This window comes from Scyliorhinus torazame, chromosome 7, assembly GCF_047496885.1.
Source record: "Scyliorhinus torazame isolate Kashiwa2021f chromosome 7, sScyTor2.1, whole genome shotgun sequence".
NCBI classification, from domain to species: Eukaryota; Metazoa; Chordata; class Chondrichthyes; order Carcharhiniformes; family Scyliorhinidae; genus Scyliorhinus; species Scyliorhinus torazame.
The window spans coordinates 311,253,763-311,279,836 of NC_092713.1; the positions used below are offsets into that span (position 1 = coordinate 311,253,763).

Sequence of the window (26,074 nt, forward strand, 5' to 3'; positions counted from 1 at the left end):
ACGAGGCTCACAATATCCCTCGTTATCCAATCTTCCTGAAACTTGCCATACTTATCCTTCAACTTCAGAGGAACATGCTGGTCCTACATTCCAATCGACTGACGTTTGAAAGACTCTCACATTTCAGGTGCTGATTTCCCCTCAAACAGCCTCCCCCAATCTAAATTAATCGGTTCCTGACTAATATTGTTGCAATTAGCCTTCCCCCAATTTAACATATTCACAGAAGGACTACTCTTATCCTTATTCACGAGTACCGTTAAACTTACGGAATTATGCTCACTCTTCCCGGAAATCTCCCCGACTGAAACTTCGATCACCTAGCCGGGTCCCCAATTCCAGGGCGGATGTGCCCCTTCCCTACTTGGACTATTTACTTAATAGTCCAAGAAAACCTCCTGGATGCTCCTTACAAATTCTGCCCCATCCAAGCCTCTAGTGAGTCCCATTCAATGTACGGCTGAATAAAGTCACCAACCACAGCAACCCTTTTGTATTTACATTTTTCAAAAATCTTTCCAAACTAACGCCATCGTACTCTATATTGCTATTGTGCGACTTCCGTGTGTATATTGTCCTTATGAGATTGAGGAGAATAATGGAACTATGATTTAAATATTTCACAGCACAAGCAGCAATGTCTTTCCTTGGTCGTAAACAATTCGCGCGGTATTGGAATCGCTCAATCGGGCAGCCGAGGTGCACTTAGAAACAATCAACACACAGTAATCATGGAAAGATGTTCATAAATGCTCAGTTCGTTGACTTCTATTCTTGCACCTTGCAATTGACTTATTTGTTTTCAAAAATAATCAACGAACATGTTCCTTGTTATAAGAATTACGCAACTGAAAGTTTCATTCTCATCAGATTAACTTCGTGAAAATTATATCATTAAAAAAATTACAACATTATTAACTGTGAATGCCAAATTCCAATTCCCACCAATGTTCGAGAAATTATGGCAAATGAATCTGTCAAACAACGCCTGAGGATATTTGCTAGCACAAGGTCCAATTTACATTGCGCACTATTAAATGCCCATGCCTTGCAAATGTAAGCCCAAGAAGGCTGCTCAGCTTTAAGAAATGCTTGGTGCAGTTATGGGTAAGGACTCTTTGTGTCGCTGTCTACCAATAAGAAAACCAAACACTGCAAGAGATCTACCTCCCTGTCCTTTTGTACAAAACGCAGAACAGAGCAAAGGAAAGGATAGACGGTGCCGCATTTATAGCATCGAGTCACGATCAGGGAACCGCACACTCCGAGACTTTCTCAGATTAATATCGATATATTCCTCCACCAGGAGACGCATTTTATCGCAAGACTGAAAAGAGGAGAGATTCTGGTATATTTGCAACCACATCCATCCCGGGACAATGGCGACTCCCCTCAGCCGCCGGTTAAATTTTATATTCCTGATCTGTGGGGAACTAGTTTTGGGACAAATTCGTTACTCAATCCCCGAAGAACTGGAACACGGTGCGTTTGTTGGGAATATCGCCGAGGATTTAGGCCTAAGCATTCGAGAGATTACAGGTCGCAAATTCAAGCTAGTCTATGATGACGGTATGCAGTTATTGAAGGTGAACATGGGGAATGGCATTCTATTTGTGAACCATAGAATCGACAGGGAATTTCTCTGTGGACAAAGCTCGACCTGTTCCGTTTCTTTTGATGTCGCGTTAGAAAATCCTTTGGAAATGCATCGCGTTGACGTGGAGATATTGGATATAAATGATAACTCGCCTAGTTTTGCCAAAAGCAGATATTATTTACAAGTCTCTGAGGTAACTGCTGCCGGCGCGTTCTTCCGTCTCGACAGCGCTCAAGATCCAGACGTCGGCACAAACAGTGTGAATACGTATCAAATTAGCACAAACAAGCACTTTGGCCTGAAGACTCACACCAGGAACGATGGGAGTAAAATTGCAGAATTGGTGTTAGAAACTCCCTTAGACCGCGAGAAACTGTCGACTATTCACCTGACACTGACAGCCTTTGACGGTGGGATTCCTCACAGATCTGGCAATGCAGAAATAATAATTACTGTTCTGGACTTTAATGATAACACACCCGTATTCGATCACAAGATATACAGTGTTAACATAATGGAGAACGCACCTATAGGTCACTTGGTGCTGACAATAAACGCTACTGATTTAGATGAAGGAACAAATGGCGAGGTTAAATATATTTTACCGAGCGACGCTAATCAAAGGGTTCAAGAGCTTTTCAGTTTGGACCCGATATCAGGACAGATCAGAGTTCAAGGGTCATTAGATTATGAAGAAAAAAGTATCTATGAACTTGAGGTAGAAGCTGTGGACAATGGTACACCGGCATTAAATGCTCGCGCGGAGATTCTTGTCGAATTAATTGATGTTAATGATAACCCACCGGAGCTAAAAGTTAGCTCGCTGTCACGAAAAGTACGGGAAGATGCTGCATTCGGGTCGGTAGTCGCTATAATAAGTGTAATGGATCAAGATTCCGGTGCAAACGGACAGGTACAATGCCAGCTGCCCCCAAATATCCCGTTCAAACTTCAAAAGTCTTTTAATAACAAACATAAGTTGGTAATCAGCGATACACTGGATCGTGAAACGACTCCGTATTACAACATCTGTATATCGGCCTGGGATGCAGGGTCACCCCGTCTTTCAACAAATAGAACCATCCTCGTTTCGATTTCTGATATAAATGACAATGTTCCACGTTTTACACAAGCGTCATATAATGTATTCCTGATGGAAAATAATACTCCGGGTGCATCGATATTTGCTGTTACTGCTTTAGACCCTGATTTGGACAAAAATAGTAAGCTATCATATTCTCTCTTGGAGTATCGAAGGGAAGATGTTTCCCGGTCTGGCGACGTGACTGTTAACTCGGAAACAGGGCACATTTACGCGCTGCGCTCCTTTGACTATGAAATACGGGAAAAAATTCAGATCAAAATCCAAGCTCAGGATGCCGGAATTCCTCCATTGAGCAGCACTGCCATTGTCAATATTGTTATATTGGACCAAAATGACAATGTTCCAGTTATTGTTGCGCCTTCAAAGTACAATAGTTCAACGGCGATGGAGGTTGTGCCCATGTCAGCATATCCTGGGTACTTGGTTACCAAAGTAATTGCTACAGACACAGATTCCGGACAGAACGCACGGCTTTCCTATCAGCTGGTAGAAGCTACCGACCGCAACCTGTTTCGTGTGGGAATTACGTCTGGAGAAATGCGAACAACTAGAAGATTCAGGGACCATGATGTCCCAATACAGAGGGTTCTCATTTTGGTGAAGGACAACGGGCAGCCAAGCCTCTCCAGTACGGTCACAATTGTAATATCAGTCCTGTCCAATGTTACCGAAAATTTATCTGAGAGAAAAAATACGCCTCGAAATCCTGGATTATTTTCTGATATGAATCTCTTACTAATTTTATGTTTAGGGTCAACTTCCTGCATATTTTTATTAATAATATGTTTTCTGATCGCCCTGAAGTGCAATCAAGACAGAAATGTTTACGGATGCATTCTTGGGACTTGTTGCTCTAGGCAGAGGAATTCGACTGATGCCTTTCATGGTATATCTGTCCCAAAAGCAAATTTAAGTTACCCCGAAACTCCTGCACCTATCCGTGATTCGTATAACTACACCGTATGTCTCTCTCCTGAATCCGCTCAGAGTGATTTTTTGTTCTTAAAACCGTGCCATCCGACCTTGCCTCTCGACGAAATCAATGTAGTTGACAGAGGGAAATAATTTGATTTGTCAGTGTTTACTGTTATTGATTTTCGAGTCATAAATCCATACGCACAGCGCATGAAGAGAGTTCCATGTGTCGATATTTGAATGGGTGGCACAAATTATGGATTAGTAAGGAGGGGCACATATATACGAAATGCAGTCTCATAAGCACTACTTTGTTATTGTTATTATGTTTAGAAGCTACCAATCGCAGCATCTGTACTGTAGGATTTATCTCTGGAGAAAACTTGAGCATTTTAAATATCTCATTTCAACTGAACTACAGAAAGACCTGATAAGGGTTTCTTAAGCATAATAACGTACACAGTTCGGCTGAACATTTTGCTTTCAGTGTTACTTAACTACATTGGCTTGGATTATGTTTTGTCGTGCAAAGATTGACCTTGATATAATAAAAATATAGAAACATTTTCATTTCAATTTTTTTCACATTCCTGAATTACTGAACTTGTTTAAAATCTGCCGAGAGAAATTTGACATTGGTTATTGCAAATTTGTGAGTAAATTCGGAAACAGTCAACTGATATTTCTAATTCTAGTGGGAGTGTAGGCTTCCCAGTCACACTGATACATTTCCTCTTTTTCAGTAGCTGCCTGTGTTTTGTCTTAGTTCATTGCGGGCATTTCAATTTCACCAATAAGATGACCATAAAATTGATTTCTAAAATCTCTTGGGGGAGTCAGGATTAGCCTTACTCTCAATCCACTTCAGTCCATGCGATGAAGGTGTTCCTATAAGTCTATTACATGAAGACGTTGACTCAGGGGACAGGAAGGGAACGTGATGTATATCGAAGTCCTTACTACACGTGTTTACCATGGGTGTTCCCTTGTCTCTGTTGTCACAATATGTACCGGTGGTGAATGTCCAGTGTTTGTAATGTAACACGGAAGCTGCATGGAAAGTGGGATTACAACTTTAAAATTCTATTTACTGCAATCACAGTGCGTCGGGAGATACCATCCGGCGTGGGTATAAGAGTCAACCGCATTTGATGAGATTATGGTCACATGAGTGCAAGCGAAGCATGGTTATAACTTATCTTTCTTGAAAGGACACACATTACGAAACGAATTGAAGTCTTAGCAAAATCTAACAGCGGCACAGCATAAATACAGAACATGTTTTATATACTTATAAATTCTTTATTTACTGAAAGAAATGAGGTGCATAATTACGTTGTTCCATATTCGGAATAAACTGTCGAATAGAAGGTACTGAATACAGAAGGTCAATCTGGAATACAAACTCTCAATGCGTGATAAGCGAGCTACAGATATAGATAACAGTGCGCGAATATGACGTTGTGACAACAGAGGAAACATGGCTTAAATGTGCCGAAGGCATGACGTTAATGGGTCAGGGGAGGAATCCAAACCATTGGTGTTTGGAAGGAAAAGGGGATGATTACGCTACAGAAGACATTCGGAAGCCCTACACCCAGTGATCATGAGAGAGAACGAAAGATAGATAGAGAGAAATAAAGGACAAAAATCTTCAGGGAATCAAAACTCTATGGAAGAGCTATGGTGTCGTTCTTTTCCAGGGCTTTAATTGACCAAATACCGATAGGAATTATCTTTGAGTAAGTGGTTGGGGTGAGTGGTGGGGTGGGGATGTGGCAAATAATTCTACAATGTGGTTAATAGAATTTTATTGAGGTAAATGTTCTCGGTCCAATGAGGAGGGAGATACTGAGAGTTCTAGTGCGGGAAAATGACCTGCCCCAAGTCGAACAAAGTCCTTGGAGAACATGTGGGCAAAAGTGATGATCGAATCAGAAGGTTGGATAAGGAGGAAGGATAAGGGAAATGTCAACCAAACTTCTAAACCTGAGCACCTAAAACCTAAAACCTAAAATCTAAAACGTCTAAAAGATAGTTAATTTGAATGAAAGGAGAAATAATCAAGGGCGGGTCTAACTGAACCAGACTCTGGTATGCAAAATTACAACTGCTTGGCCATTTGGCTAAGATGAGCGCGACGTCAGCTGTAATGCCTGGATCTGGTATGTCTCTCTTGTGGAGACCATGACTTGGATTCAATTTGAATTAGTTTTTGGAGAAGGCAAGGAGCTGGATTAAGGCTTTGGCCCTGTCCACACTCTGACCTGTGGCGTTGTAACTCTGATAAAGTAATTTTAAAAATAAATTGCAACAGGGCCATTTTTTATTATTTCACAAGGTGCAGACAACGCTGGGTAGGCTAACATTTCTTTCACATGTTTGACCTGATGTCATAAGGTTTCACGGAGCCTGAGTCAATTTTGAGAAATCCCAGGGCTACTAAGGACCGAATGTATCTCACTGTTGGCTGTACTTTATGATTTAGTGGGCATGACACTCATAGGCTCTTAATTGATTAGAATGTGGGGCAGCTTCCCAGTTTTATACAAAATAGCACATATTTTTATAAGGAAGTATTTTCAGGGTCGGCAGGGCTGGGTTTCCCATTTTGTTTATTTGGGGTGCCCAGCTCCATGCTAGGTAATCTTTCCAGATTTATTCATTTGAACTGTTTTGCAGTAGTTTGTTACAGCGTGTCATTTATTTGCCTATTAACAGCAGTAAGACGAGTTTAACAGGGCATTCTAGAAAGTGTTCTGCGCAGCAGCAGGCAGAAATCTGCCTATCCACATCGGTAGCCAGCATTCTAAAGGCAGGATGAGAGGCGTTTTCTCAGTGACGAGATTAGCAGACATCGAGGTAGAATCAGGTATGAATCACCTAATCATAGGAACAGCTTACCTAGACTGTTCGGAGATCATTGAGGTATACACATGAAAATTTCTGTAGTCACGGAGTTTGATAGAGGCAGACAGCCATATGCGTAAAATGCAGAATCAACGGGGAGAAATGGCACACTGAGCAGCGCCAGCAGAAGCTGGCTGGACGCCTTTCCATCGAGCAGCGTGGTGGTCAGTTTTTACAGCTAACAACCAAGAACGCCAGATAATATCAAGTAGCCTCTAAGTCCTGGAGCGAAGGCAGTGCACAAATTTCGCACAGGGGGTGTAAATATCTTTGGTGGACCAGGAAAATATGTTTTCGAGACTTGATCATCAAGCTTTTATGACTTGCTATGTATAAGCTGGAATCAACTTATACAATTTTTTTAATTTGGGTGTTTTTAAGGGACAGGGGAAGTCTTATGGAGTTCAGGGAGCGCAGATAAATTTTTAACAAGGGGCACGTTCTGGATAAACTATGTATGCTTCATGTGTTTAGTCTTGGAGTACAGTCGTACTGTTCATGCAGCTTTTCTTTAATTTAATAAATAGTCTTAAATAATTGTTACACGACGACTGGGCTGTTTGTTCTCACTAGGCTTACTCCTGGATGTCTGAAACCCTGTCTAAAACAAAACTCTACACACACGTACCGATGTTCGAAGTTGGTTTATTCCTACAGATAATTTCAGCGTGATTCGTACAAAATGAATTGCTCCAGGGGCCATTTAAGAGGGCAATTTAGAGGCAATGATATTATTTGTGTCTAGAGTGACATCGAACGGAAGGCCAGAAGGGAGGCTGGTTTCCTAAAGGGAAGAAGGGTTTTTATGACTGTGAAAAGCTCTCAATTCCACATTCTTATATAATTTTGTAAAACAATTGAAATCCCACCAGCTATAATGGTGGGATTCGAGCTCCGACCCGGCTTTCTGTATAATTATTCAAGTTATATTATTACTACTCCACAGTCTCCTTCTAGAATAGAATGCAGCGACAGAATCCCTCCCCTGCCTGTGCAATATCCAGTTTGCCTTTAATATGTTTTTTTTGCATGTCAGTTTTCATCAGTAGCTAGATTTCTGGCTCTTGAATCAGTGTCGTAGATTCAAGTCCACTTCCATTCTGGTTACACAGGAGGACAGGGGAGCGGAATTTCCTGCATGCATTCAAATAGTTTCTGCCAGACATGAGGTTCAGCCAATAACGACAGGCAGAACAAAGTCGCTGCAGCTTAAATACAGCCGCCATATTCAAGGGGTAAACAGAACTGGACGTAAACGTTTCACACTAACCACTGGGAACATAAACTAATCAATATTTGCTTTAGTGCAATTGCTGTGTTCCAGCAAGATGCGTACACGGGTACACAGAGGGACAATTTCAAATGGCAAGGACACGGCACTAAAATCTTTTCGTAATGTAGTAAAATAGAAAATACGAGCAGGAGTAGGCCACCGGACGCTTCGAGCCTCCTCTGCCATTCATTATGAGCATGGTGTTCATCTAATATTTTTATGAATGATAGGTTGTCAGTGTATCTAGAGCTATTTCCTATTTCCGACACTTCTGTCTGAGGCAGCAGGTGTGAAGGGCAGGTAAGTGAAAAAGTAATGTTTTCTCACTTTTTCTGCCTTGTCTGGTCTTCAGCTTCCAGGCAGGGGTAGCTCATCGGGAGGGGTGGGGCGGGGTGGCTCCGTGGTGGGGGTCCCTGATATGGGACATCTCAGATAGGTTGGTTGGTTTTATGGTGGATTCTCTGGTATGATGTTCTCTTATATCGGAGTTCTCTGATGTCGGTCTTTGAAACCGGGGGTGGGGGGGGGGGGGTTCACTTATACACGGGTTTCTGATATGTAGGTCTCTGATATAGGTCTCTGATATGGGGGGATCTCTGATACGATGGTCTCTAATATGGGTGAAGTTGTATGGGGCTCACTGCCATGGGAGTCTCTGGTTTGAGCTGACTCGATTTTGGGTTTTTGATCTGGGGTTTTCTCTGGTATGGTTGCCTGATGGTACGTCCTGAAGGTGATGTAGTCTGACGCCCGGGCGCAAATGGCATCCGTGCCAACTCAGATGCATCTTTGTGTGGATGCCTGCGACATCCCACACAGGTCGACGTGGAGCACTGGAATAAGTCAGAGGCATAAATGTTCAGGGCGATCGTTAGCTTGACGCCTGAACTATTTTTTATGTAGTGAGGGTTTGCCAATCATAGCTAGTGTGTTTATAAGCATTGTGGTTAGCATCCAATCAGGGCAATAGAAATGCATTCAAGCGTTAAAAGGAAGATCAATAAACAATGCACCAAGCAGCACTCTCAGGAGTAACAACACTGTCAGTCATTGGTTAATGTCATGCCCTATTGTGTGAACTTGAATGGAAAATTTTCATTTCAAATGCTGTCAAGGAATTTCAAGCCCTTTTGAATTATACTTGGTAGTCACAGAAGCCTCTAAACTGTATAACGGCTTCTGCTTTAAACACTTCTGTCTGAGGATGTCAGGAAAGGGTAAATGAAAATGCAATAATTTTTACCTATTGTCTAGTCTGCTCTTCAGCTTTCAGGCAGGGCTCTCTGTTGGTTGGGGGCAGGTGGACAGGTGAAGTGGGTCTACGTTGGATGTCTCTGTTGGGGGTTCGATGGCAGTCTCGGTTGGGCGCCTCTGTTGACTGTCTTATGGGGGTTTCTGTTGAGGTCCCTGCTGAAGTTCCTGTTGGGCCTTTCTTTTGGAGTAAGATGGGTGACTCTGATTGGTGTGTCTGATGGGCGGCTTGCTGGAGGGGGTCTGATGGGGGTAGGGCTCAGGTCACGCTTGTGCATGGGTGCTATTGGGGGGCATATGCCCGTGATGTTGAGGGGAAGAATGACTCTACCTGTCAGCGGCGACGTGTCAGCAGGTCCTGGGGTTGGGGAGGGTTTTGCATTATGTGTGGTGGGGGGCGGGGGTGGTGGTTGGGGGGGGGGGGGGGGGCAGCTGCCAGACCTCGGTATGGCGGCGCCCCCTCAAATTGGTACTCCAATACCAGGATTCCTACAGAATCCAATGAACCCTCCTCCATGCGTATATTTGCAAGGAAACGGAGCGGACATCTCTCCTTGCCGCCGCTTTAGCGCCAGCGGAGTTCAGAAATAATTTTACACAGGTGGGAACAGTTAGGCCAGAAGTCGTCGGCTGTTCTTTGGTGCCAGATTCACTGGTCCTGCAAGCATTGCACCCCTTCCATTAGTTTCCTGGTGGCGTGGCTTCAATGGGAATCCTCAATGACAGCGACAGGAGCAGAGAATCCCGCATCCAGCAAACTGTGTGCCACCACCTGCCGCCGCAAAACGCGCGGCTGGGAAGTTCGCAAATCCTGACCTATCTCCAGAATGGAGAATCCAGCCCATGATTTCTCCTGCGAGAATCCCGCTTCCATATTTTCACGACATTATTCGCCCTCACCATCGATTCTGCAGGCCGTCAAGGCAGCCCCAAGATTTCGCCCATAGTTTTCTGCTTTCTGTCTTCCTGCCTTTTTGAGATAAAAATAGTTCTATTTGATATATTCCAATCTATTGGATCCTTCCCTTCCAGCTATCTTTGTACAATTAGAATCAATGCATCAACTAACTCATTCGCCACTTCCTTTAAGACTTGAGGATGAAATCCGTCCGGACCCAAGGATTTGTCAGCATGCTGACCCAAATAGTTGCTTAATGCCACTTCCCTCGTGACTGTAATGTTCCTGAGTTCCTCCTTCCCTTCTATTAACAACTATTTATCTGGTGTTACTTATGTGCTCTGTAGTAAAAATTAACGCAAAATGTCCATTCAATTAACCTGCCATATTTTTCATCACCAAAGATGCGATTTGTGGAGTACAAATGCTCACTTTGGTAACTCATCTCTTACTTCAACATATGTAGAAAAAACTTATTGTCAGACAGGATATTACTGACTGTCTTTCTCTCATTCACTGCACCCCCCCTCCCCCGCCAGCCACCACGCATTATGTTTTATGACATTCTTTGATATTCTTTATATTGTCAAATCTTCTGACCTACCATTCATACTTACGCAAATGTACTTTTTCCCCCTCGTATTTTAGTACTGTTTTTATTTTTTAAGCTATTCACAGCTGACGATTTTTCTTTATTTCCTTTATTCCCGGATTTTTCTTTATTCCCCACTGGAATGCAGCTATTCCGTGAGTTCGGAAATATCCCTTTAAATGTGTGCCACTGCCCACCTGTTGCTGTGTCTCCAAGGCGTTTGTGCCAGTTCTCTCCAGCTAGCTCCGCTTTCATGCCCTCATACTTACGTTTAATATTAGTCGTGGGCACAGTTTTCTCTCCTTAAAATAGAATGCAAAATTCAATTATATTATGCGCACTACTATCTTCGGGTGTATTAACTGTGAGATTATCAATTGGTCCTATCGCTTTACATAATACAATGTCTAGTATCGCCAGTCCTCTGGCAAGCTCCAGAACCTACTGCTCTAAGAACACATTTCGAAAAAAGTCTATGAGCTCTTCATGTACCCAACCTTTGCCCATCTGTTTTTTTCCAATCTACATGCAGATTAAAATACCCCATTATTATTGTCGCACCTTTCTGACAAGCTCCCGTTATCGCTTCTTTTATATTCTGTCTTACTGTGTGGTTCCAATTAGGGGGCATTGACACCACTGTGAGAAATACCTGATTCCCTTTATAATTTCTCATCTCAACCCACACTTAGCGTCTTGGTTTCTGGAACTTGGATCACCCGCTCGAACGGAATGATTATTTAATACCCTGCTATTTCACTTACAAACTTTTATTATTTCTGCCTTCTCACCTGATTACTTATCTTTAGCTTTTTCTTTTACCTGCAATGTCTGAAGTGCAATTTGCCACCGTTACGCTATTCTATCCTGTTTTATTCCTGTTTTATATATTTTCAAACTAATATGTATTGTGCCTGTTCACTTCGGCCCTCGCCAAATAGTGTTTCAAAATACTTTCGAATTACTCATTTATCCTTTCCGCTCGGAACCCTGTTCAAGCCTGGTTCGTGTTCAACCCATCTCAATTGTGCATTTCATTACTATAGCAGTATTTGTACCATTATCTTAAGAAATTCAATATTTTCTCCCACACCACTCCATTAGCCACATGTCCATCTCCTGAACTTGCCTGTTTGTTCAAGAGCAATGTTCCAATCAAGAGATTATAACTCTTGAAGTGCTGTTCCTGAATTTAGCTCCCTGTTCCTCATACTCTTGAAAGATTAACTTTTCCCTTCCAGTCCATGTAAGTTTGGGCCAACATGGATCACAGCAACTGAATCCTTCTTAGCAGAACATAAGAACATCAGATGTAAGGCATGAAATAGGCCGTTTTGCTCCTCGACCCTGTTCCACCAGTCAATAAGATTACTCCTGTTCTGATAACTCCACTTTCCTGCTTCAACCTCCCCCTCTCCCATAACTTTCGACTCCCTTTGAATATATTCCATAACGTACGCTCCACGGTTCTCTGGGATAGCACACGGCAAATATAGCCACCCTGTGAGGAAATAAATTACTCCTCGTCTCCGTCTTAAATGAGAGACCACTTATTTTCAAACTCCGCCTCCTAGTTCTCGATTTTGCCACCAGGGGAAAGTCTTCGCATCATCCCTCAGATCTTGCATAGTTCAATAAGTTCACTCCTAATACTTCTAAAATCCAGTGCCAAAGAAGCTTACCAAACTAGCTTTGTTCATAAATCATCTTCTTCATCTCAGGAATAAGGGCATTCAGCGTCAGATCTTCGGGTAAGCGTTCCAAGGCAGCCTTCAGGACGCGCGACAACACAGAGTCGCCGAACAGAAACTTATAGCCAAGTTCCGCACACATGAGTACGGCCTCAACCGGGACCTTGGATTCATGTCACATTGCATTCACTCCCCACCATCTGGCCTGGGGTTGCGAAATGCCGAGAATGCCGAGTACTATTCTGATGACCACGCTGCAGGAAGGAATTCGTCGAATTAGAAGGTACAGTTGGCTCGTTGCAAGCATGGAGGAATTCAAGCCAAAACTAACGTTTGAGTATACTGGGTTGGTCTCACTGGAGCAAAGACGGCTTAAGGGAAATTGAGGGGCGGGGCGAGAGCAGAAAGGAAGAACCCATTTCTGCTTTTGGAGAATGGATTTAAGGTTAAGCGTACATTGAACAGTTTTGAGGAGTAACTATTTCACACAAAGGTTGTTTCTGGCCTGCAATTCATTGTTAGAAATGCTATTGGAGGAATACTTGTGAAATTTATCGATGAAAATTGCTTCATACGCACTTGAAACATTTTAGCCTCGAGGGTTACGGACCAATCATTAGAGAGTGGAACTGGGCTCGATAATTAGTTTTAGATCGGCCTATGCAAAATGGAATGTATGTATTTTGATATGTTTCTCTGTGTCTGCGAATGGAACAGTTTGGCTGTTAGAAACGATTAAATAGCCTCACCATGTTTCTTGTTAACAGAGAAGAACAAAGAACAAAGAAAAGTACAGCACAGGAACAGGCCCTTCGGCTCTCCAAGCCTGCGCCAACCATGCTGCCCGTAAACTAAAATCTTCTGCACTTCCGGGGTCCGCATCCTTCTATTCCCATCCTATTCATGTATTTGTTAAGATGCCCCTTAAACGTCACTATTGTCCATGCTTCCACCACCTCCGCCTGCAGCGAGTTCCAGGCACCCATTGCCCTCTGTGTAAACAATTACCTCGTACATCTCCTCTAAACCTTGCCCCTCCCACCTTAAACCTATGCCCCCCCCCCCCCCCCCCCCCCCCCCAGTAATTGGCCCCTCTACCCTGGGAAAAAGTCTCTGACTACCACTCTGTCTATGCCCTCATAATCTTGTAGACCTCTATCAGGTCGCCCCTCAACCTCCTTCGTTCCAGTGAGAACAAACCAACTTTATTCAATCTCTCCTCATAGCTAATGCCCTCCATACAGGCAAAATCCTGGTAAATCTCTTCTGCACCATCCCTAAAGCCTCCACATCATTCTGGTAGCGTGGCAACCAGAATTAAACACGATACTCCAAGTGTGGTCTAACTAAGGTTCTATGCAGCTGCAACATGACTTGCCAATTTTTATACTCAATGCCCCGGCCAATGAAGGCAAGCATGCCGTATGCATTCTTGGCAACCTTCTCCATCTGTGTTGCACCTTTCAGTGACCTGTGGACCTGTACACCAAGATCTCTCTGACTGTCAATACTATTGAGGGCTCTGCCATTCACTGTATATTCCCTACCTGTATTAGACCTTCCAAAATGCATTACCTCACATTTGTCCGAATTAAATTCCATCTGCCCTCTCGCTGCCCAAGTGTCCAAACGAGCTAAATCCTGCTGCATCCTCTGACAGTCCTCAGAACTATCCGCAATTCCACCAACATTTATGTCGTCCATAAACTTACAAAGGTCCCAGCACTGATCCCTGTGGAACACCACTAATCAGAGCACTCCAATCAGAAAAGCACCCTTCCATTGTAACTCTCTGCCTTCTATGACCTAGCCAGTTCTGTATCCATATTGCCAGCTCACCTCTGATATCGTGTGACTTCACCTTTTATACCTGTCTGCCATAAGGGACCTTGTTAGAGGCCTTACTGAAGTCCATATAGACAAAATGCCCTACCTGCATCAATCATCTTTGTGACCTCATCGAAAAACTCTATTAAGTTAGTGAGACACGACCTCCCCTTCACGAAACTGTGCTGCCTCTCACTAATACGACCACTTGCTTCCAAATGGGAGTAGATCCTGTCTCGAAGAATTATTTCCAGAAATGTCCCGACCACTGACGTAAGGCTCACCGGCCTGTAGTTCCCTGGATTATCCTTGCTACCCTTCTTAAACAAAGTAACAACATTGGCTATTTTTCTGTCCTCCGGGACATCACCTGAAGACAGTCAGGATCCAAAGATTTCAGTCAAGGCCTCAGCAATTTCCTCTCTTGCCTCCTTCAGTATTCTAGGGTAGATCCTATCAGGCCCTGGGGATTTATCCACCTTAATATTTTTCAAGCCACCCAACACCTCGTCTTTTTGGATCTCAATGTGACCGAGTGTATCGACACACCTTCTCCAGACTCAACATCCACTAATTCCTTCTGTTTGCTGAAGGCTAACGGAAGATTTAATAGAAGTGCATAAAATTATGAGGAGCCGAGATAGAGTGAAGAGGAGAGAGAGGCCTGGTTCACTTAGCTGATTTGTCAATAACAAAGAGGCGTCGCTTGAAAGTAATTGGTGGAAGGATTAGAGGGGAATTGACGACATTTTCTGGCCTCAGTGCGGTAGACATAGAAACTTTCATTCCATTTAAGAACACTTGAGTGTGCACTTACAGTGCGGGACTGGACTGCCACCAATGTTGAAAGATTGCAAACTTTGAGTGTAATAAAACAAAACATTTTGCGACTGTTTACTATATCAGGCAGCTGTTTTGGTGCGAAACACATTTCCCCCATCTGTGGTATTTTGGTTTTGTGTAAAAATTCGAACATATTTCTAACTGGCCTGTTAGGGTCACTCTAAATGCAGAATTATTGTAAATTTGTATTTGCTATGATATATGAATTGGGTGTTGCAAAAAAACTAATTCAAATCCGTTGATGAGCTAATTAAACAGATTTAATTCAAATAAAGTGCACAGACCGTAATGTTGAAAAAAATCAGTTTGAAAATGTATAGAAGAAAGTAAAACTAAATGTTATAAATTTAATATGATTCGAAATTCGCAGTAGTGTCCCACTGCGGCCAATTTATATTGGTCGAGATATGCATTGGATTACCGATATTAATTTCGAAACTTTGATGCAATGTCGCTCCCGCATTTCCAGCAGAGGGCACCTCCGGCTGCAAAGCTCATGATTGTTACTGAGTTGTTGTCCTTAAGGCAACGAAGGTAAATCCTTGCTTTTGCGTGTTAATAATGGTTCACATCGAAATGTCCTTTGCCAGAATTACGCACCCGGAAACCTTGAAGAATAGTCATATTCAACTCGAGATTTAACACCATTTCTCTCTCCACAGATGCTGCCAGAACTGCTGAATGTTGCGGGCACTTTCTGTTTTTATCTCTGCCTTCCAACATCGGCAGTATTTTGCTTCAATTAAAATGGATGATTTCAGTTAATTTCATTGGTGTCGCAAAAGTAAGCCTTGTATGCGAGCTAATGGCAAAATCAAACACGAGAATAGGGCGTTAATTTCTTTTCCGCCACCAGCCATCTCCATGTCCCTTCTGAGGATCATGGGAAAGTCATGGGTGTTGTCGTAGTTTTGCGCTATTCGCCACTCCCATGAGATCTATTTCGCAAAATAGTTAAGAAAATGGAAATTCGACTCCAATGAACCCTGGGTGATTTCAAATATGAAACAAAAGGTTTGCCAGCACATTAAGGTCATTGTGATATTTTATTTAAAATATAGAGTCATAGAATCCATGCGGTGCAGGATAAGGTCATACGGCCCATCGAGCCTGTATCGACCCTCTGAAAGAACATCCCACGTAGGCCCACGCCACCGCACTATCCTCATGAGCACACCTACCTAACCTTTGGATACTAAATGTCGATTGATAATAGCGAATCCACCTAACATGCATATTTTTGGACTGTGGGAGGAAACTGGAGCTCCCGCAAGAAACCCACGCAAACGGGGGGGAATGAGCAAATTCCACACAGTCACCCAAGGCCGAATCGAAACCGGTTCTCTGGCGCTGCGAGGCAGCGGTTCTAACCACTGCATCACTGTGGACCATCATCCAAAGTTAATGTAAATTAGTTAATGACAGAATTTGTTTTAACTCGACATGTGTCATTCATTCAAATATCATTATAACGAATCACGTTTTCTCTTTAAGGAGGACATGAATATGTGCATCAATCCAACATGTTTGTTTGCTCAATAGGCTTTGAATTCAAAACTGCAATCATATAAACATAGAAAGTAAGAACAGGAGGAGGACATTTGGCCCTTTGAACCTGCTCCACCATTCATTCTGATCATCCTGATAAACCAACTCAATAACCTAATCCCGATTCCCCACCCCAATATCCTTTGATTCCCTTCGCCGTAAATGCTTTTTTTAAACTGCTTCTTGAAAACACCCAGTAACATGAAGTAGTTATTGAAATGGGGGCGACCGTGTTGCAGTGTTAATATCACTGGACTACCAATCCATGGACCTAGGTCACGACAGATGGTGAAATTTGAATTCAACATAAATCCGGAATTAAAATTCTATCCATGAAAATATGTCTTAAAGGAAAGCAAATCTACCATCCTTATCTGGTCTGGCCTCCGTGCGAATCCAGACCCACAGCAATTAAGTTCACACTTAAAAGCCCTCTGAACAAGCGCAATTAGGGATGGGTAATAAATGCTAGCCAACAATGCCTATATCCCATGAGCGAATTAAAACAAATTATAATGATTTGACGCGTGAATTTTGGTTAATTGAGCAGGACATTTTGACCTCGAATTGATAAGCTATTTATCCATAGTTTCATTTTTAACCAACTTTAATAATGCATTTCCTGAAAACAATATCTGGCATGGACGCTGCTGGATTAAAGTGTGACGTAGTTTGATGTGACTAATTGATACATTCAACAATGGTTCTTGATGATATACGAACTTTACAAATTAACTTTTCATGCACTCTCTTCCTTATAAAAAAAACACAAACCTATGATCAATAGATATGCCAAGCATTTTTCACTGTACACACTTAAATATTTCTGGAGAATTAAAAAGTTGTCTGCTTTAAGAAAAGGTTGGTGCAGTTATTGGTAGCGGCTCTTTGCGTCGCTGTCTACCAATAAGAGCCACTGACGCTGTGCGAGATCTACCCCTATCGCCCGTATCAAATACACAGCAGAATCGCAAGGAAAGGACACAAGTGGCTGCGCTATGCTGTGAAGGACATCTCGGTCGCGTTACTGGATTTCGCGGTTTGATCGTGAGAAGCACACGCCGCTTTGTGTAATAGACTGAAGCGCCAACCGGAGAGAAAATGTCATCAATTCCGATATAGGAAGAACAAAATCCCGAACGATGGCGAATGCATTCAGCAGTGGGACATATTTTATATTCCTGCTGTGTGTCTCGGATATGGTTATTGGTCAAACACGGTATTCTGTTATAGAGGAACTGGACGTTGGTTCTTTTGTTGGAAATGTCGCAGAGGATTTAAGCATAAGCATTCCGGGATTCTCGTCTCGGAAGCCTCAGCTGCTGTCCGATGAAGGCAATCGATATTTCGAGGTAAATATTGAAAATGGCGTGCTCTATGTTCATGAAATAATTGACAGGGAAGAACTTTGCATGGAAAGCTCTCCCTGTTCAGTACCTTTGGAACTCTTGCTTGAAAATCCTTTTGATAGTTTTTCTATTGAAGTGGAGATAATCGACAAAAATGACAACTCGCCGAATTTCGCAGAAAACCGCTTCGCATTGTCCCTTTCTGAGTTGGTTGCCGCTGGAACGCGCTTCCCGCTCGAGAGCGCGCACGACCCAGACATTGGTTCAAACACGATCAGCACCTACCAGCTCAGCTTGAATGAATACTTCAGCCTCAAAATGTCGACCAGGAACGATGGTAGAAAAATCGCTGAATTGCTTTTGGAGAAACAATTGGACCGCGAAGAGCGTTCATTCTTTCATCTAATTTTAATTGCTCTAGATGGGGGTTCACCGCAAAGGTCTGGCACAATTGATATTATTGTTACTGTAACAGATGTTAATGATAACGCACCCATATTCGAACGGGAAATATATAGTTCAAGTGTGTTAGAAAACGCAACCAATGGTACTTTAGTGACGAAACTACACGCATTTGATTTAGACGAAGGCACCAATGCTGATTTCAAATATTCTTTTAGTAATTACGCCTCAAAAAGAGTGCGCAAATTGTTCAACATGGATGCGGAAACCGGTGAGATCAGGGTTCAAGGGTTACTGGATTATGAAAAATCCGACGTTTATGAACTCGATGTCCAAGCTGTGGATAACGCTCCGAACGTAGGACATGCCAAGGTTGTTGTTACGTTAGTTGATGTGAATGATAACGTCCCAGAAATAAAGCTGACCTCAGTAACCAAACTTATTCCGGAGGATGCGGCACCAGGTCATGTGATCGCTGTATTCGGTGTAATCGATCTAGATTCAGGAGACAACGGACAAGTTCAATGTCAGATTGCAGCAGGCGTCCCATTCAAACTCCAAACATCTTTGTCTAATCACTATAAGCTTGTTACCAGTGGTGAGCTGGATCGTGAAAAGGCTGCACGATACACAATATCTATTTTAGCTTGGGACGATGGTTCGCCCTCGCTTTCTGCAAAACAAATTATTGTCGTTTCGCTTTCTGATATAAATGACAACGTTCCGCAATTTACACAATCCTCATACAACGTGTATCTGATGGAGAATAACACGCCAGGTGCCTCTATTTCTTCTGTTACTGCTTCGGATCCTGACTTAGGAAAAAATGGAGATATCTCGTATTCGATTCTGGAGGATACGATGCAAAACGCAACTGCGCCTGTTTACTTCACAATACACTCCGAAAGTGGGATCATCTTTCCGCTGCGCTCCTTTGACCATGAACAATTGAAAATAATGCAGATCACAGTTCAAGCTCAGGATGGTGGATCTGCGTCATTGAGCAGCACTGCTATTGTGAACATCATTATCTTAGATCAAAACGATAATCCTCCGCGTATTATTTCACCCCCAAGGCGGAATAGGTCAGCGGCATTGGTGATTATTCCAACCTCAATATATCCAGGATACTTGATCACAAAGGTAATAGCAAATGATCCAGATTCCGGCCAGAACGCACGGCTTTCCTATGAAATGATTGACGCTACGGACCGGAGTCTATTTTTTGTGGGCCATTACTCTGGGGAAATCAAAGCAACAAGAAGCTTTATCGAACAAGACAGCAGAACACAAAACCTTGTTATCTTGGTGAAGGACAATGGAGAACCGAGTTTATCAAGCTCGGTCACAATTCTCTTATCCAGACCCGTGAACCGCACAGATAATCCTCCTGGACATAAAGCCCATATTACACACACTGAATACTTCTCTGATCTAAACATATATTTCATAGCAATCTTTTCATCAACGAGCGTCATATTTCTTGCAATCATAATTCTGTTGGTTGCACTGAAACGTAAACAAGACCCACACAATACGATTTACCACAGACCTGCAACAGATTGTTGTTGCATGCGGAGGAATTCAGGCGATGTGTTTAATCCCGCACCAAATAAATCTTTAAATTATTATGGAGCTGCTCAGGCGCTCTCTGCTTCTCAGGCTTATAATTACACCATTAGCTTAACGCCGGAATCATCCAGGAGCGATTTCCTGTTTCTAAAGGCCTGTCCTCCAACATTACCGCTGAGTGACAGCGGCATTAATACCAATGCGAACTAAACACCCACAGAGCGTATCCAGATGCGACGGTGTGTCATCCAGAGGAATTGGGGGCAATGCAATTCCAATGCAAGTTTCGCATATGTTCATCAGCACCGGAGCAGCTGACGCAAATAGTGAGAAAGATTATAATGATGCCAGTCTAAATTCGCTCCTTTTCTGATTTCCTGGGATATGCATCCTTTCCTATAATTGTCATAACTTGTTAGATTGCAGTTATTTTATGTTTGTAATATAAAGAAACTTCACCAACATTTGTAGAGGATTAACCCATCGCATAAATTTTAACTGATATCATAACGAAATAAAAAAATGGGAAGAGAATATCATTTATTTTGTCAAAACTTCATTCCGAGATATAGCTGACCGTGGACAGAAGTCTTAACTTGCATTTGCACATGTCGTGATGGAGGAAATTGTAAATGCCTATTTCTTGAGATCAGAAGAATTCATTTAACCTTCTGACTAAAACAAATGCATGTTGGAGTAGAAACTCACAATTGTGCACTATTTCATACCAATCATAGAGTATTCACACCTACCGAAGTATTTGATCAAAATACCTTCAAACCTGTTTCACTCACGAATAATGTCGGGGGGGGATTGCAAAAATAAAATTATTTTGCGATTTATAGATCTATAGAAGTCTTTCATTTTTCGTTTTTATGTTAGCTGCAAGCCACTTTTCATACTATCTATCTGCTTCCTTATCTGGTTATTCACCAACCCTCTGAACCTTCTGTCTTCATCCTTCCACTTGTCACCTGTCGTGAGCTTTCTGTTTCTTCTTTATCTTAATTTCTACTTTCCTTGACATGCTTTGAGCTCTGGATTTGTTTGCCTTACCATTCTCCTTTGATGTAATAAACTCTATGTAATAAATAAACTGCCATTTTCCTAAATACCATAAAAGTTTTATTAGATTAGCCAAGCAACAATGCAAAGGCAATCAATCAACATCTCGAACTCTAAACAGCCCCTGGAAGCGCAAGGTCATTTGGTTCAGGGTGTCATGTTGACGTTGCCAAATTGGTAAGACGGTGTTGTGTGAACCTCCTTTATCTGTGAAAGTCGTTAGAAAGGAAAAAGGTAATAAAATTCAGTATGCTGCAAACTAAAATGCTACAATCGAGCTGACGGTGAACAGATGAATAGCTAACTGCCCTGTAATTTGAGTTATATGTTCTATATTCATCGGTCAGAAGTCTTTCCGATTTTGTAAAAGGGAACATATGCCAGAGAAACACTTGGTAAGCTACCAGCCCTTAGAATAGGAGTATCTAAACAAGTACTGGTAACAGGGGCAGTCTTTGTGAGGTGGCAGTTCACATTGGACAGCCAACTGATTGGACAAATGGCAGATGACGACGAGGAAGAGGAAGAGCGAGAGACATATTTCCAAACCCTTCGACGAGAGAGCAGAATTCTGCAATCAGGAGCTACTGCGATCAACACAGTCTATGCCAACAGTCCGTTCATCGTGTTAGATTAATCCTCTGCTCTCAACGGTCACAGGTCATATACCTTTTCTGTCCAATTAGTTACTGCATAATAGCTAAACTGTTTCAACTTAATAAACCTGACTAACAATCTTAATACTTATGAATAATCTTAGGTACTCATGTGCACAAATCCAAATGTGTTTCAGAATTCGGTCGAGTGGGAGTCATAGCAGTCGAAATATTGTTGGCTTATAATTTGAGTAGCAATAAACTTATCAGATTTGAGTAGTTATTAAGTGAAGCCACAATGACCTTCTCTGGATAACGAGTTAATGAGAATTTGACTGAGGCAACCAGCGAGCCTGGGAGGAGGGAGGTGAAGTTGTGTGGGGGTGAAGGAGAACTGAGGAGTGACAGTAAAGCTGTGACCTGATTGGCTGGTTGGGAATCTATGTTAAATTTGAATAAACAAACATTGAAAAAACTAATTAAACTAATTAATTGACTAGGTAGAGGAGTAACTAAACCTAAGGGCAAAGATTAGTATTTAGCATTTAATTTTACTTTACAATACAAATCTAGTGCCAGGGACCAGAAAGTTAATTGTAACTTAATCTAATAAATATTTAAGTATGTATTTTGAATTAATTAACCAGTGCTTAAATATCGCTCAGTGGGGTGCAGTGCTGCAAATGTAAGCTGTGGGAAATCCATGCCGCTTCCGGCGTTTCGGTCGACTATGTCTGCAGGAGGTGTAATGAATGGCAGCTCCTCACAGACCTCGTGGTTCGGTTGGAGCAGCAGTTGGGTGCACTTCGGAGCATGCAGTTGGCGTAAAGCGTCGTAGATATGATTTGTAGAGACGTGGTCACACTTAAGTTGCAGGCAGAACAGATGGGTGACCGCTAGAAGTGGCAGGCAGCCAGTGTAGGAATCCCCTGTGGCTCTCCCCCTCTCTAACAGGTATACCGTTTTGCATACTGTTGGGGGAGTAACCTATCAGGGGAAAACATCAGCAGCCAGAACAGTGGCACCGCAACTGGCCCAGTTGCTCTGCAAAGGAGTGCAAATCGCAGGAGAGCGATAGTTATCGGGGACTCTATAGTAAGGGGCACAGATAGACGCGTCTGTGGAAGTGAAGGATGTGGGGCCTTTGGAGCGGATTCAGAGGAGGTTTATTAGGGTGTTGCCTAATCTGGAGGGTGTTAGCTATGCGGAGAGGCTGAATAGACTCGGGCTGTTTTCATGAGAAAGACGATGGTTCAGTGGTGACCTTATAGAGGTCTACAAAATTATGAGGGGTACGGATAGAGTGGATGGGCAGGCCCTCTTTCCCAGGGTGGAGGGGTCAGTCACCAGGGGGCAGAAGTTTAAGATCCGTGGGCAAGGTTTAGAGGAGATGTGCGAGGCAGGTTTTCCAAGTAGATGATGGAGATTGCCTGGAATGCGTTATGGGACGTTCTGGAAGCAGATACATTAGCTACGTTCAAAAGGCATCTTGATAAAGACATTGTTAGGATGGATATACAGGGATACGGCACAAGTAAGTGCTGAAGGTTTTGGCCAAGGTTGATATCATGACCGGTACAGGCTTGGAGGGCCTGCATTGTTTTCGTTCTTTGTTCTTTGACAATTTAAGCTGAAAAAAGTCCAGCGTAAATTGGTCAACGGTACACGTGTTTCTTTTCATTACGAGCGAATAAGAAAGTCCAAGTGGTTAAGTTAATAGATCAATGAGTTTTAAATGGGGTTGACGAGTTCAATCGCTTATCCTATGGACAGGCCACAAACAACAGAGTGCGTCTTAGAAGGTAAAATACAAACTAGACCATACATTGGAAGCCGTAAAGGTGAACGTAGTTCTGAAAAAGCCACTTGTTTCTTTCATTTAAGTATTAATCAGAGGCCAGGTAGGTTCCAAATCAGACAGAGAGACGGTGGCAGATATTTGTAAGACCTCAACCTGTAGTGACAAAGCAATGGTTTTGGACAGATCTTCATAGCTGCATTTCCAGATAATTAAATCAAACGATGGAGTGCGGCACTCACGAGGTCCTGGTTAGCATCTAACATGCCCCCTCAGAAAGCCAGTGCATATTAATGTCAGTCGACGCTGACTTTTCCACATTCATCCTCCACGATCAGAAAGTCCAACCTGTGAAGGAGTACCCTTACCTCGCTCAGAGTATATGTAACATTCGATTAAAGGTATTTCTAAAAGCAGAGTGTTGTTCATAAACATCAAAGCTTGGAAGAAATCAGATTGAACAGGATGCTGGAAGGTTTGGAAACAAGTGACATTAATTTGGAATGTTGTGAGCCTGTGTGCTGAGAAAATAATTCCAAAAGAGTGTTTACAATGCACTAGTATAGAAGCGTCAAGAAAACAGTTTTTCCCAAAATATAATGATGAGCCAGAATGTTTTGAAGAAGTTTGATTGTCGTCCAATTTAAAACTTCCAAAACTTTAGTACCTGATCTAAAACAGAATTACTAACTTGAAAATTAACGACATGTGTTGCTGATTATTTCATTTAAGTTTAATTAAGTACCAAATATCAGAAATCAAAATTTGTTTTAAAAGGAAAGAATAATTAACTGAAGAGATTTAAATGTGAGAAAGATCTTACAAAACGTTAGCAGGTTTCAAAACAACTCGATTTCAAACTAAAATCTCGGCAGTCTTAAGAAAAGCTAGCAAACACATTTTAAAAGCAAGTTTAAAAAGTCGAAAGTCTCAAAAAGGATTAGCGATAATGGTTGTGAGTGGAAACCCTTCCAGGGTAATAGCGTTTGGGCTGTCTGCATGGCTGATCCGGATGGTTGCACATACAACTCCAGCGGGTGCGGCCGGTTCTATCACGGCGGATATGCTGGTGGGGGTGCTGGCCTCAGAGTTTGAGAAGCAGGTTTTGACGCACTTCGAGAAACTTGGTCAAATAATGACGGAAACCCTCAAAACGTTCACTGAGGAGCGGCTTGGTCCGATTAGAGAAAAGGTGGAGAAAAGTTCAGAGGCTGTGAAGGAGCAGGGAGCAGCGCTGAAGAGAATGGAGGCAGCATTGTCCGGACGCAGTGATCAAATCACCTTGGTGGAGCGTGAGATATCGATGGTGGAGGAGAGAAACAAGATCCTGAGGCTGAAGGTTGATGACCTGGAGAACAGGACGAGGAAACAAAACCTCAAAATCATGGGGTTGTCGAAGCGGATAGAGGCCCGAATTGCACTGAATATTTTTTTTTCAGATGATCGGGGCGCTGGTGGAGACGTGGGGGGGGGGGGGGGTGCATGGTGGACGGGTTTCTCCTTCAAAGTTGCAAAGTGTCCACCGAAGCCTACAGCAGAAGCCTCGTACGAATGACCCACCAAGGACAGTGTTTGTATAGCTTCACAACATTCGAGAGAAGGAAAGCGTTCTGAAGTGGGCCAAAGAGAATCGGGACGAGAGGATGGAACGGAGGACCATCCAGATATATCAGGACATCGGTGTGGAGTTCGCAAAGAGGCGGATGACCTTTGATAAGGTAATGGCACGTTGTCCCGGAGAGGTGGATGTTTGGGTGGCGAATCCGGCAAGGCTGGGGTTACCTATGGGCCGAAAGATCACTATTTCTATACGTAGGAGGAGACAGAGGCCTTTGTTTAAGAACACGGTCTTCGACTCAGTTTGGTTTGCTTGGGATTTCTTGTATACTGCACATATTTGTTGTTATTCGGTATTTGCTTATGTTGTACGGAGTGGCATGGGGTTTGGCAATGGGGCTAGGCGGCAATAGTTATAGTAATAATATTGGAAATTCATGATCCCTCGTGGAACTGTACGCCTTGCAGACTTCTATGTACTTGTTTTACGTCTCTGACATTGACGGGCTAGGGAGCTCCGTTTCTCTTTGTTCCTTAACATCTACCGTGGGTAGTGGCTACCTCGTTAGCTCCAAGCATTTAGCTAGCGGACGGAAGTGCGTTTGGGGGTGCGGCTGCGACCTATTGGACCAGTTCAGCCACATTCTTTGTTTAGTGGGGGAATGGGATGGAGAGGGGGAACATTGTTCTCTGGGAGATGATCAGAATGTTCATAGGGGGAGGAGTCGTTCTGGGAAGGGGCTGGGGGGGGGGGGGGGGGTTAGCTCTCTGACCGTGCCTAGGTTTTTTTTTGTATCAGCATTTGGGTGGTTTCAGCAGCCATCTAAAGTGGGCCTTCGGCGTAGGTACTTGATGTCGGTGCGGGATAATCCTTCATGGTGGAAATGCCTGATTCAGGGTTTGGGGGGGGGGGGGGCGGTGGGTGAGAGATCCCCAGCCAGGTTGGTCACATGGAATTAACGAAGGTTGGGGCGGGTCAGTGAAGAAGTTGAGTATTTTCTCTCACCTGAAGAATTTAAGGGCAAATGTGATGCTTTTGCAGGAGGCTCTTTTCCGGGTGAGGGACCAGACCAGACTCCAAATGTAGTCTAGAAATACACCTAACGTATTTAGTTCGGCTTCGACAGTAGTGGCAATTTTAGTTAATAAGTGGGTTCGCATTGTAGCAGACACAATCGTGACTGACGTGGGGAGCAGGTATGTGATTATTACTGGGTCATTGGTGGGTACGTTGGTGGTATTAGTAAATATATATGCCCTGGATTGGAATGATGTGCCATTTATA

At 42.9% G+C, this 26,074-nt stretch overlaps 1 protein-coding gene across 1 annotated transcript; it reads left to right on the forward strand.

Annotated features, from left to right (window-relative positions):
* Window positions 1–1,216: 1,216 nt before the first annotated feature.
* On the forward strand, window positions 1,217–20,312 carry LOC140427413 (uncharacterized). The gene is made up of 2 exons (XM_072512947.1): window positions 1,217–3,757; window positions 17,535–20,312. Exons 1-2 carry the CDS (start codon window positions 1,380–1,382, stop codon window positions 19,981–19,983), a joined length of 4,827 nt encoding a protein of 1,608 aa, XP_072369048.1. The 5' UTR covers window positions 1,217–1,379; the 3' UTR covers window positions 19,984–20,312.
* The last annotated feature ends 5,762 nt before the right edge of the window (window positions 20,313–26,074 follow it).